This window comes from Petaurus breviceps, unplaced genomic scaffold (assembly GCF_028583685.1).
Source record: "Petaurus breviceps papuanus isolate PSGF00001 unplaced genomic scaffold, PetGlider_PUasm1.0 207, whole genome shotgun sequence".
Classification (NCBI taxonomy): Eukaryota; Metazoa; Chordata; class Mammalia; order Diprotodontia; family Petauridae; genus Petaurus; species Petaurus breviceps.
Genome location: NW_027185850.1, coordinates 16,263,271 through 16,276,824, shown reverse-complemented (window position 1 = coordinate 16,276,824; position 13,554 = coordinate 16,263,271). Strand labels below are relative to the sequence as shown.

General features: G+C 42.7%; 1 protein-coding gene across 8 annotated transcripts in view; it reads left to right on the top strand.

Annotated features, from left to right (window-relative positions):
* Window positions 1-13,554, top strand: part of LOC138164927 (FGGY carbohydrate kinase domain-containing protein-like) — a 544,546-nt gene that overhangs the window by 429,178 nt on the left and 101,814 nt on the right. For all 8 annotated transcript variants that reach the window (XM_069092899.1, XM_069092902.1, XM_069092898.1 and 5 more), the window contains one exon: window positions 6,538-6,685. In XM_069092899.1, the coding sequence (XP_068949000.1) occupies window positions 6,538-6,685 (148 nt within the window). The remainder of the gene's footprint in view (window positions 1-6,537; window positions 6,686-13,554) is intronic.

Sequence of the window (13,554 nt, the reverse complement as noted above, 5' to 3'; positions counted from 1 at the left end):
TGTGTGTGTGTGTGTGTGTGTGTGTGTGTGTTAAGTGTCTGAGGCCAGAACCGAACTCAGGTCCTCCCAACTCTGGGGCCGGTGCTTTACTCACTGCACTACCTAGCCACCCCACCATCAGTGTCTTCTCAAGAAGACCATCAGCTTCCAGTTGTTAGGATACAGTATTCCTTCCTTCCTTCCTTCCTTCCTTCCTTCCTTCCTTCCTTCCTTCCTTCCTTCCTTCCTTCCTTCCTTCCTTCCTTCCTTCCGCAAAACATTGTAGTGTCTCACGTATTTGGCAACATTGTTAGCGATGGAGGTGACTAAATTATTCAGATAGTTGAATCATAACCTTTTAAACACCAAAAGTCATAACATTTGACAATGTAATGTATCTACAAGGCATTATATACTTCCCTGCCTTAGTAAATCATATGCTGGCCCATTTTACTTTTCTTGGTAACAATGTTCCTAAGCGTATTACTAAGTTTTGTAGTAACACAGTAATGAAAGTGATAACTTACACTGGATAGAGTTCTTTAATGCTTAGAAAGCACCCTATAGGCTTTTCTTACTTTGAGGAGTTTCTCTAACCTGGTTCTTTCGTTCTCTGAGCCCTGTGGTATAACATCTGGTGTCTCTCTTGGTTGTAGTCAACTTCAAGTGACTTAGGGAAGTCCCTTCTACTTTCCATTCATCAATTTACTTGAATAATGGGGAAAAGAATGTTTAATAAAAAAGGAGCTTTTTCAAAGATTCAACCATAACTCTCCATGCTTTCTCTTTGCTTGTTTCCCTTCTGAGTGATTAAGAGGATCATAAGATCATACATTTAGTTCTTAGACCTCAAAGGCCATCAGGTCCAATCACCTTATTTTACAAATGAGGAAACTGAGGACCAGAGAAGTTAAGGGCCTTGCACACGGCCACATAGTAGAGTCAGGATTGCTTGTCTCCAGTCTCTAGCTCTAATTATTACTCCCTAGCTGGATCTATAAACATCTAGTGCCCTCTAGATGGGGGGTGGATGGTCACCATACAAAACACATTCGAAATTCTTCTAGTTCAGCACCAAGGAGGCATAATGCAAGGGCAGAATTATGTGAATAATGACATGAATTAGTTCCTTTAATGCCTTCCAAGTGCACTTCATTTTGAGTGATCGACTTAGATAGCACACATGGCTAGGTATAATTGAAAAAATATGGACTTGAATGGTTAGGTTCAAAGTATAAATATGCAGCTGCAAGGAGGTCAGAAGTCAAAGGGGTAACGCATATGTCAAGTTCCCTTAGGGATCTCATTAGTGCATGATTGACTATGGATGGGAAAGCTAAATGAATATCACTGTTTGGGTCTACAGTAAATGAGACAATGACCAATCAATAGTAATTAGGGCTAGATTCTGTTATTGACCCAGATGCTTGAAACCAAATGCCCTACTTTGAGATTCCTGAGGAGTCAGGATGAAAAGATTTATAAGTGTGCTATTTATGATAGGACAAGAGAAAAAAGAGAGAGGAAGGGGGGGAGAAAGAGAGGGGAGAGAGGAGAAAGGGAGGGAGGAAGAAAGGGAGAAAAAGAAAGGGAGAAAAGCAAGAATAGAGAAAGGGAAGGAGGAAGAGAGAAAGGGAGAGAGGGACAAAGGCAGAGAATGCAACAGAGAGAGAAGGAGAAAGACAGAGAGGGGGGGGAGGGGAAGGGTAGGAATAAAGGGAAGGAGGGAGAGAGAAAGGAAAGAAGAAAGGGGACAGGAAGGAAAATAAGCTAAAAAGAGAGAAAGGAATGCCTTGTCCTAGAAGCATTTATGACATTTTGAAATGAAAATGTATTAGACCTGTTCCAGATTCTTGATATCTGATTAGTTCTGAGGTTTTAGTTGTTTCTTGGCCAAAGGATAAAGGGAATGTACCCTAGACTGCCTGATTTGACCCTCTCCTATACAAATGCATGGCCACTTCAAATAGCACCGCCTGCCCCTTTTCTTTCTTCAGCTTTCCCACAATTGTGGACCATCAGAAATGGAAGGGTCTATAGGGCATCAAATGCCAGAGCCCAGCTTGTTAGGGCATAGACTATACAATGTCCGTGTTAGGAATGTATGTTAGAATGTGGAACAGCAGAGCTGGAAGGGACCTTCAAACACAGACTGTCTGTGCCAAGATCAAAGCGAGGACATGCCCTGGCAGGGGCTGAAGAGGGCTTAGAATAAAGGCTTTCTCACCTGATCAGTCTCCTAAACACTTGACTTGCCTTCAAGGCTCGGAGATCCATTGGCAGTAGCTTACTGGCTGTTTCCCACATTCGTGCTGCATCTCCCATCTCCACACCTTTGCACTGGCTGCCCCCATAGTGGAATGCTCACCCTCCTCACTTCTGCTTCCTAGCTTCTCTGCCTTCCTTCAGGACTCAGATTCAATCTCCCTCCTGCAGGAGGTCTCTTCTAGTGCCTCCCCTCCCCCAGACAATGCTTTCCCTCTGAGATGGCCTCCCATCTACACTATCTCAAGTATGTCCATTATTACTTCCTTGTTGCCTTCTCTATCAGAATTTGAGCTTCTTGAAGGCCATTATTTTTTTCTTTGTAGCTTAGCACATAGTCATTTTTTTGATATATGTTTGTTCCTCAATAGATTAAAAATGTTGGAGTGAGAGGGAAATCTTAGAACCCAAAATGTCAGAGCTGGACAGAGCCTTAGAACCAAGAATGGCAGAACTAGAAGGGCCCATAGAGATCACAGTATCAGAGTGGGATGGAATCTTAGGACAGAATATACTAGAGTAGAAGGGGTATTCAAAGCCATCTGGTCTAACTACCTTCTTTTATAGGCCAGGAAATGAGGCATAGAGACAGGATGTGTCCTCAGTATCACAGCTGACTGGCACTAAATCCTCATAGTTCTACTACTTGGGAATAAATTAAGCTTGGGAGTCTACACCAGTAATTTACAGCCATTGGCAACTTACAACATTCCCTGGTCATTTTGCAGTGTCCCCTGATTCATGTCACTTTTTTAAATGGAAGTAAATTAATATTAACCTTTGAGAGAAGCAGAGATAGCTAGGGAAGGGGACTTCAAAAAGGAAGTTATCATCACTTATTTCTGCTTCTAAAAATGTCAAAGCACATCAAATGACATCAGGTTTGCTATTTTCCCTGACCTGGAGGTACATCTGATTTCTTCCTTTAGTTTTGATTTCCCCTTATTGGCTTGTATATAGAAATTCCATACCCAGGCCACAGGAAGGGATGGAAAAGTAGCAAAAGAGGACATAGCATTAACAGGACCCCCACAACTTTTAAAATCAGAATTTTAGAGCATGTAAAGCTGTAAGGCATTCATATGATAATAGCACTAAAGCTGGAGGGTCCACAGAAGCCACCCTTCTTGTTTTACGGGTAAGAAACTTGAAGCCCCATGCTATCCAATTACTTGTCCAAGATCATCCAGTGGAAGAGGTAAAATTCAAACTCACATCCTCTGACTTTACAGCTAGTGTTTTTTTCTACTGTACCTTACTTTCCATCACCTTATTTTTAAAGAGGAAACTCACAACAAGAGAAGTTAGCTTGTGGCATAGCCTGGAAGCGTTGTCACAAAGGACAAGGGAAACTGAATCAGGAGGTCTATATCTGCCACTTATTCACTAGCTGACCATGGATGGGGTCTTGAATCTTTCTGGGCCTAAATTTCCCAATTACAGAAACTTCTCAGAGGTCATCTGGTCTAACCTGTATTCTATTATCCCCAAAAATAATGTGGGGGAAATAAGAGTGTGCTGGTTTTACAATGTTGTTCAGGAAAAATGTGCTTTGTGAAACCTTAAAACCCAAGATAAACTTGAGCTATAGAAATGAATCTATCCTACCAATCAACAAATACTTATAAAGTGTCAACAGAATTTTTAAATATAATCGGGACTATATTTCTAATCTATGGATGGCCAGAGCCAAATAAAGCAAACCAGAGACAAATGAGTCAGGACTCAATTAGGAGTTTAATTTCAGAGTGAGGAAAACAGGCTTGCAAGCAAAGTCCTCCTGAGATGGAGGGCTTTCTCACTTGTGGCAGGGGTAGGGTTTTTAAGCATGAAAATTACAAAAAGATGGAAACTAACATGGTCATTCTTAGGTCTTAAGGAAATAGTTTCCACAGCAGGCCCATGTGTGCAGGCATTTGGGGGACAATACAGCCATTCTTGGATCCTGTGAGAACAGGCTTCAACTTATTAGAATCATTGAGTCTTCTTACTAGCTGTGTGACCTTGGGCAAGTCACAACTCCAATTGTGACTCCAAAAAAGCAAAAAGAAGAATCATTGAGTCTTGTGACTGCCTCAGATCTTAAGGGTTGTTAAGCCTTGTGATCATTCAGTGGAGTACAGAACCAGAGTCAGTATGGCAGGAACAGGAGTGGAGTGCCCAGTTTGGTTTACAAGCGCAGGGATTGTGTAGAGATGTGACTGATGACTTTATGCTGCAGAGTATTGGCTGCAGTTTCAGTTCTCCAGTTAGAATCCCCTGGGAAACAGAGAATCATAACTCCCAGTTCTGGGGTTTTGCTGTGGCTGAGAGGGTGAATGCAAAGGACTGTTGTTATGCCAAGCCCAGGGCACAGTCTGCTTGCTGGGCCTTAGTTCTGAAAAAACAGGTGTCGCCTAATATCTTGACATAAACAATGACTGTGTGCCAAGCCTTGTGCTAAGCTAGAAAAAAAGCTTTAAAAAGAAGCCTACACGGTCAAAGATGGAGAGGGGCATAGAGCTCACACATCCCATTTTACAGATGAGATCATTGGGGTTCAGATAAATGAAGTGATTTTTCCAGAGACACATAACTCTGGCCAGTTCAAAGTTAGCTTCTGATTTCCAAGTCAGTGCATTAGACCTCTTTGCAACGTTCAATGAAGAGTGGGGGTTGGTGGGATGGGGGTGGGGAGGGGCAATGAAAAAGGATCTTGTCCCCTAAGACCTGGTTGGAGGGACTGGGGACGTTTTCCCTGGAAAAGAAGACCTTGGGTAAATGTGAAATGAGTAGCAGTGAGATAGCACATTGGGGGTAGGGTCTGGAATCTGGGTTCAAATCCAAACTTCTCTATGTATTTGCTGTGTAATCATGGACAAGTCACTTCACCAAACCTCAATTTTCTTAACTTTAAAATGATCATAACTGTATCTTCTTCTCAGGATTTTTATGAGGCTAAAATGAAATAATCAACTCACAGGTCTTTTGCAGACTTTAAAATGTTATGTAAACTAAGCTGTGATTAAATATTGAAGGGTGTTTCCTGGTAAAGAAGGATTCTGCCATGCTTGGTCCCAGAATTCAGAATAAGAAGCAAAGAGTGTAAAATGCAGAGAAGCACATTTAAGTTTGATGTTAAAAAACCTTCCTAATGATTTAGAGCTCTCCAACCTGGAAAGGGCTCTTTCTGGAGGTAGCGAGTTTCCCTTTACGAGACAGTAAGGCAGGAGAAAATAAAGCGAACTCTGGGGTTTTCACACCTGACTCCAAATCCTATCTCTGATTTTTACTATCTCTGACTGTCAGCACAAGTACGTCATTTAACCACCTTTGGCCATTATTTCCCCATCTGTAAAATGGGGAGAGAGTTGGACATAATGGCTTCTTGAGGTCCTTTCTGGTTTCTACTTGATGATGATAAGATCATAGGTCTCAGAAACCATCTACTCTAAATCCCACATGTTGGGATGTTACTACAAAAGTCTGGGGAAGTTACCTTGTTCACCAAGAAAAAGACTTGCCCAAAGTCACTCAACAGTAAGCATCAGGGACAGGATTTGAAACCAGGTATTCTGACTCCAAGGTTACCACCTTTTCTAGTGTCCTTGGGAGAGGAGGGGCTGCTCTGGGGTATGTATGCTGGAAACAGAATTCGTGGTCAGGTGTCAATTGCACTAGATGGCCTTTGAGGATTCCTCCAACTCCCCAAATCAATGATTCTTTGGTCATAATCCCCTGACTTTCAGTGCAGAGCTCTTCCCCTGAATAAGGTGCATCACCACGTGCATTGTTGCTGCACCTTAAGAACCATGAGAAGTTTTGATCCGACTTGCAGCTGAAACTTCCTGTACTTGAAATCTCCCCCATTAGAACCGATCTCCTTGAGAGAATGCCCATCTTTTCTATTTGCATCCCCAGGACTTAGCTCTGTGATTTGAACATAGCACCTAGTAAATGTTTTATTTTCTTCATTTGTGCATTCCCACCATGCAGCATTCCTTCCCACCTCTAATGTCCCCTCCTCCCCTGCCTTCCCCACTGTAGTCCAACCATGGTGCTCAGCATGGGAGCTTGCATTTTCTTCACTACGTTCCTAGTGCTATATGCTTTCCAGAGGCCATGTGTAGCACCTAGTGATATAGTCATTTACTGCTGACTTGGGTTACATCTTGTGCCATCCTCCAGTTTGGGGGGTCTTGGACCATATTCCTGAAATTCACATAGAAAATGAAATGTTTTCTGTTCACTGAACTGTTGACTTCCTCACCCCCATGGACAAAAAAAAAAAAATGGGTTGACTTTGTCTTCCAGATTCCAAAGTATCTATACATATTTGAATAGTCACCTGGATTCCATTAAGAAGTCTCTGCCTGTGGGTTTCCTCACTGTTGATTTACATGTTTGGCCAGATTTCCATGGCAACCGATCTCCCTTAGCAGACTTGACACTGAAGGGCATGGTGAGTATATGCCTGCATTGGTGCAAAAAGTCAGGAATGGACTAGAGGGTGAGCAAGTTTGGAAGGAGTCGTGTTTGGAGTGAGGCTGGGAGACTAGCAAGCCATTCGGTGGTGAGGTCCCGGCTGACGTGCCTTCATTGTTCTCTACTCCTGAGACCTGATGAAAACTCAGGATGTTTCTGAGCCAAGACCAGATCCCCAGCCAGGTTGTTTCTGAGTCTTTACAGCTGCTGCTTCTCTCCCAGGCTGGCTTGCTGAAAATCCTGAGCCCCCTTCTTTATTTTTCTAAGTGGTATTTTCCAGCCCATTCCTAGTCAGGGCCATGTAAACAGTGCTGCCCATGCTGTCACTCAGCCCAGCTGGACATCAACCTGGACCTTCAGTCCATGAGTCAGGGCCACTCACAAGGTGTGGTCCAGACTGCAAGTGTTGACTAAAAGTGGTGTAGAAGAGGTGAAGGGAGATGTAGAGAGGCCAAGGAAGTCTCAGGGGCTATGTGACCTGGGAAAAGTCCATGAAGCATAGGCTCATATGAGCTACAAGGGACCTTCTAAGGTTCATCTTGGATAACTACCTCATGTTACAAAGGAGGAAACTGAGTCTCAGAGAAGGGAAAGGACTAACCCAGGGTTCCTCAGCTAAGTGTCAGGGGTTGGATATGAAGCTTCAAGCTTAGCTCCTATATCACTAAGGTAATTGTTTTGGAAAACAGGGAGAGTCCCCAGATCATGTGTTTAGAGCTGAAGGTCCTCTGCTCCAATGTTCTTACATGTCAGATAAGGAAACTAAGTCCCAGAGCAGGGAAGGGACTTAGCTGAGATCAGCTGGGGTTTATACCCAGGTCCTCTGACCCTCAAGTACAGCCTTCTTTTTTTTTTTTAACCAGACCACAGTGTCTCTGGACCTAGAGTCATGGATTTAGAACTTTAAGAACCCTTAGAGGTCATCTTGCCCAAGCTTTTTGCTTTGCAGATGAAGAAATGGAGGCCTAGGGATGGTTCTGTGATTTCCCATGATCACACAGTGAGGGGTAGAGCCAGAACTCCAGCTCACACTCTGTGAGTCCCAGGTCAGGGCTGTTCCCACTGTCCTACACTTTGGAGCTAATCAAACCCAGGAGTTCTTTGGGTCCTGGACCCTTGGGCAGTCCGGATGAAGTCTATGGATCCCTTCTCAGAATCGGGTTTTTAAATGCATAAACTGAAATACATGGAATTACTAATTCTGTTGAAATACATTTGTCAAAATTAAAAAAACATGGACCTCAGGTTAAGAAGCCCAACCCCTTAATTTTGCAAATGAAAAAAATGTGGCCAAAAGAAGCAACATGACAATTGCCCCAAGGAACATAGGCCATGTAGGAAGTTTCCATCAATGCCTGAATCCAGGTCTTCCTGAAGCCTAGGGCCTGTCATCTGCTTGAGTACAAATCTGACTTCAGACACTTACAAGCTGTGTGACCCTGGGAAAGTCACTAACCCTTTTTGCCTCAGTTTCCAGCAATGGCAAAAGATAAAAATTGTTCTTGCCCTCAAAGGGATTCCATTCTAAGGGAGGGGCAAGGAGACAGCATGTACATAAATAGAGCTCTAGCAGATCCATACAGAGTAAATGGAAGATAACCTTAGAGAGGGGGAGACACTAGCAGCTGCTGGGCTGGCAAAAGTCTCTTGGAGAAGCTGGGCCTGGAGCTGAGTGTTAGAGAAAGGCTGCACAGGTGGGAAGCAGTCAGACTTTAAATTCCAGTGGAGCAGATTTCACAGTGGGAAAGCAGACTAAAGAGGGTGATTCAGAGACTGCATTGTTGGGAAAACAGGAAGGAAGCCTCTGATGCCACAGGGATGCCTTTCTCCAATGGATTATGGGAGCAAGGGAGGAAGGGGCAGAGGAGGAGGCTTGCTCACACCGGCTGCAGCTGGCAGTCCCAGCACGGTCTACTAGAGCCAGACACCTTTTACTGGAGGTTGTGGTGGGCCAAGGTGAGTGCCCTATGACAATGTAGAGGAAAGGTCATAATACCAAACTTTGTACAGATTTATATATGCACAATTGAGACCTCTTATGTGCTCAAGGGGTGTATGAGTGTAATAAGTTGTAAAAAAACCAAAATAGAAAAACCAGGATTTCATATAATTCAACAAATATTTATCATAAAGGATTGATATGTGCTCATTGGATGGTTCATTGACTTACTGATTATTGACTGTGTGCCAGGCACCATGGCAAAACCAAAACAAAGAAGAAAACATCCCTAGTCTCAGGGATCTTTGATTTTCCTGAAGAGATATAATATGTCCAAAATTAAGAAAGGTAGCAAAGGATAAAGGATAGTTCCAAACTTGGAATCAGGAAGACCTTAGTTTAAAAATATTGACTCTGGACAGACCACCAGACCTGGAGTTATAAGGACCCAAGATCCAATCCAGCCTCAGACACTTATTAGCTGTGTGACCCTTAATCGCTTAACCTTGTTTGTGTCAGTTTCCCCATCTGTAAAATGAGCTGTATTAAGAAATGGTAAATCACTCTAGCATCTTTGCCAGGAAGACCCCAAATGGGGTCACAAAGAGTCAAACACAACTGAAAAATGCCTGAACAACTTCGTATGGATAATGACCACATCCCCTCTGGGTCCTCCCACCTGTCTGATTTCTCATTCTCTTTTAGTTGACCTTTAAACTTGTTATGCTTTCTAATCCTCGTGTCCTTTAAGGCTCTGGCCTGGATCATTTTCTTTTCTCTTTCCATACTTTGTCTCAATGACCTAACTAGCCCTCAATTGAGATAACAAGTTCAGTTATCTTCTCTAAATAGATGATTCCCAGGTCTGTACAGAGAGCCATTGTTTTTCTCCCGAGTTCCTGGCCTTCACCACCAGTAGCCTATTGGATTATTTCCAACTGGATATCCCACAGGCATCTCAAACTCAATTCTAGAACTCATCATTTTTCCACCTAAGCCCTCTGCAGTTCTAGACTTCCCCATTAGTTGGCTATCATGCCCCTTGCTACTCCATGTCATCTGTGACCCCTCATTGCCCTTCACCTATATATCTAATTACTCCGCAGATCTTCTGCTTTTTAGCTTGACCATGGCTCCTCATAGATCCCTTTCTCTGCCAAGATCCCATCAAGGCCTCATCACCTGGTCTGGTGGAGTAGCTTCCTCATTCGTCTCTCTGCAAGTCTCTCACTGCAAGCTGTTTTCCACATACTTGACAAAGTGATTTTCCTAAATTCCAACCTGCCCTCCCAATCAGTCAACTCCACTGGTTCCCTATTGCAAACTCATAATTAAAGTACTTTATAGACTGACCCTAACCTACCTTTCCAGACTTGGTCCACTCCTTCATGAATGTGACATTTACCGGCTCTGTGACCCTGGACAAGTCACTTAAGCTTTCTGAGCCACAGACTCTTCATTTTTAAAATGGGCTCATTGTAGTAGAACCCACCTCACAGGGTTTTAGGGAGGCTCAAATGCAATTGATTAGGTAATGTTCTTTGTCTCAGCTTTCCTGTCTCAACCTCTGTCTGTTTTTTCTGTCTCTCTGCTTCTGTTTCTTTTTCTACCTCTCTCTGTCTCTCTCTTTCATTAGTCTCTCAGATGCCTGCAACAACTCAGAGTCTAAGCATCTCACCCAGGGTATCTGTCTATGGCAGTTTATGTCTATGTCTATGTCTAGTCTATGTCTAGTCTATGTCTAATCAGTCTATGGCAGACCTGGGACTTCAATCCAGGTTTCCCTGACTCTGAGTCCAGGCACCATTCAGAAATCTGTAATCAATGAAATACAATTCTTTAACACAGTTAAGAAAGACAGGGGTAAAAATACAAAGAAATGTGGAAAGGTCTTTATAAAATAATGCAGAGGGAGAAAGGTAGAAGTAGCCGAATGGAGAATACAGCAACTATGAATATACCCGGAAAAGTAAATGAGCATGCATTGATTGGCAGAGAACTCTCGTGGAGATTTGGAGAGGTAGAAAAATATATTGGGACACTACTTGTCCTGAAATTAAATTGTTGTGGTTAATATTGTTTCTAGTAAAAATGTTTAATTTTGAAAAATGGCATTTATCAGTAGGTCATACTTTACATACCTTTAACATCACCAAGAAACTCAAACTCATTTAAAAACAAAGACTACGGGTGCATTTTGAGATCTGAAGGAAGGTTTAGAAGGAGGAAATAATGAAGAGAAGAGGCCCAGCCAATGTCATTTAGTAAGACAATACCTTCTACGTGAGGTGGTTTCATCCTCATTTTGACTTGTGGTTTTAAAACCTGACAATTGGTCTTAGAAAACAAGTTTGAGCAGATCAGTCTCAGGGGAATGGGGAAGAGGTGAGAGTTAAAGATGTACATTTAGTAGGTTCCTGGGCTTATAACCAAGTGGGAAAAGCCCCAAGAGAAAAGGATGTGAGGCTGGTGATGATGTCTTGACCACGCTAAAGCCCTGGTTTTGGAGTCAGAACACTTGGGTTAAAATTCTGACTGGCATTGATTTACCCTGTGATTTTGAGGAAGTCACTTAACTTCTAGGGACCTCAGCTTCTTTATCTGTAAAATGGGAAAGAGGGGATTAGATGATTAGAGAGAGGGGTCTGTTCCAGGTTGTTATGCTGGTGAATTCCTAAGCTAAGTGGTGAAAAGAGCCCAGCTCCTCATCCCTCAAAGGCCTAGAATCATAGATTTAGAGTCGGGAGACCCCTGAAAGTTGATTAATTACTTGAAGGGAAAAGAATCACTGAGCGGGGCCAGAAGACATCAGCCTCCAGCACATACGTCGTGTTGTAGCTATGAACAAGTCCACTTTTTCTTCCTCAATTTCTTCATCTGTGAGATTTTAGAATCTAGAATGTTCGGGGTAGAAGACGCCCTAAATCAGGCTTCTTGACCTTTGTTTTTCTTTGTCCTCCCAACAGTTATGAGCATTAATATATCCCTTTAAGGTTCTCAAAGTACTTTACGATGTTATCTCACTTGATCCCCAGGACAACCCTGAGAGGCAGGTACGGTTATACCCATTTTACTGATGCTGAAACTGAGGCAGGTGAAGGTTAAGAGACTTGACCAGAATCACACAGTGAGTGAGAGTCTGAAGCCAGATATGAATTCAGTTTTTCCAGGTTTATCCAGGGCTCCAAGTAGCTGCCTAAGTGTTTTTTAAATGCATAAAATAAAATAATAGGACTACAAAAGAAACCCATTATACTGAAATTCAGTTTTCAAAATAGCTTAACCCCAGGTTGAGCCCCTGGACAAGATGACAATGCTAAGAACAGCTTATGTTTGTAGAGCTCTTTTCCTAGAACCCTGTGAGGTGGATACTATACACATTATCCCTGAGTGGGGTACACTCTCTGCACACCCTCTGTGAAGACTCCTCAGAGTGAGGAAAAGGGAGAAAGACTATCTGGAAACAAGAGACAGACTTTTGTAAGACTCGACAGATGGAGTCCTGAGTTTCCTAAGAAATTACACAACCTAGGACCCTTACTCCCTTCCCTTGCTGTCAATCAGCCTTAAGCCCTCCAGGAATTTTAGCCATCTTTTAGAGCCCTTCCCTCTTCTTCACTTTGGCGGTTGCCAAATAAGGATAGGTAGGTTTGGATTGGCTATCCCTCATTCCCTCGTTCTTTGTAAGCCCGCCTCCCAGCCAATGGGAGAAGGGACAGTGGTGGGAGGGGGCTTGACTGCTTTAGGATATAAATTCTTGTTCTGTCTTCTGTAACCCACCTCATTCTCCTGGTTCATACTGGTGGAAGGGATGTCCTCTTCTCTGGAGAATTGAATAAAATTTCCTGTTCTTTCCTCAAGACACCTCTGACTTTTAATTTTTGTGGAGTAAGGGATTTTGGGGGTACCAGAATCAGTACAGAAAATGAAACTGAGGTTCTTGAATGAGAAAGCTGAGGACCAGAGAGGGGACATGATCTTCCTAAGGTTACACCTATAGCAGCAGAACAAGACTTGAGCCAGATCTTTGTTTAGTCGTTTTCAGTCGTGTCCAACCATTGGTGACCACATTTGGGGATTTCTTGGCAGACATTGAAGGTTTGCCATTTCCTTCTCCAGATCATTTTACAGATGAGGAAACTGAGGCAAACAGGGTGAAGTAACTTGCCCAGGGTCATACAACTAGTAAGTGTCTGAGGTTGGATTTGAATTCAGGTCTTCCTGACTCCAGGCCTGGTGCTCTATGCACTGTGCCATCATAATCATTTTAGAACTTGGGAGTCGTTCATTCCTCAGCTGAAAAATAAGACCGATTCCCTCCAGTGATAAAACTATTATTATATGACTCACACAAATTCTCTGAGCCTTGTTTTCTACATTCATCAAAAGGAGAAAATTATACCTGCATTGTCTCCCTAACTTCATTAGGTTGTTTGTGAGGCTCAAATATGATAAATAAATTTTACAAACCTTAAAGTGGCATATAAATGTTAGCTGATATTATAATTATCAATTTATGTTTTGTAAATGCCCCTCAGGAAATGTTCCTTGCATCAATCAACATTCTTACATGGTTGTATAAGAGAAAAAAAAAAAACATGCCCTGGTTGTTAAGTTCATGGCTGTGATTGTTACCCTTCCTATAGTGGGTTGGTTGCTATGTTTCCCTCTCTCCTTCTTATTTTGGGCATTCTCTGCCTTCACCACCCCCACCCCTATTTCTGAAGCCAAAAAAGGCTTAAGCTGTAGTTCACATCTGGTTCACAAAGAGAGGATTTGCATTTGAACTCATTACAACTAGAAAACATGCCTGAATGTCTTTCATGGGAAATGTCCCCTTCCCTGAATGCCACATTTGTTAATCTGTTCTCTCCTCTCTCTCTCTCTCTCTCTCTCTCTCTCTCTCT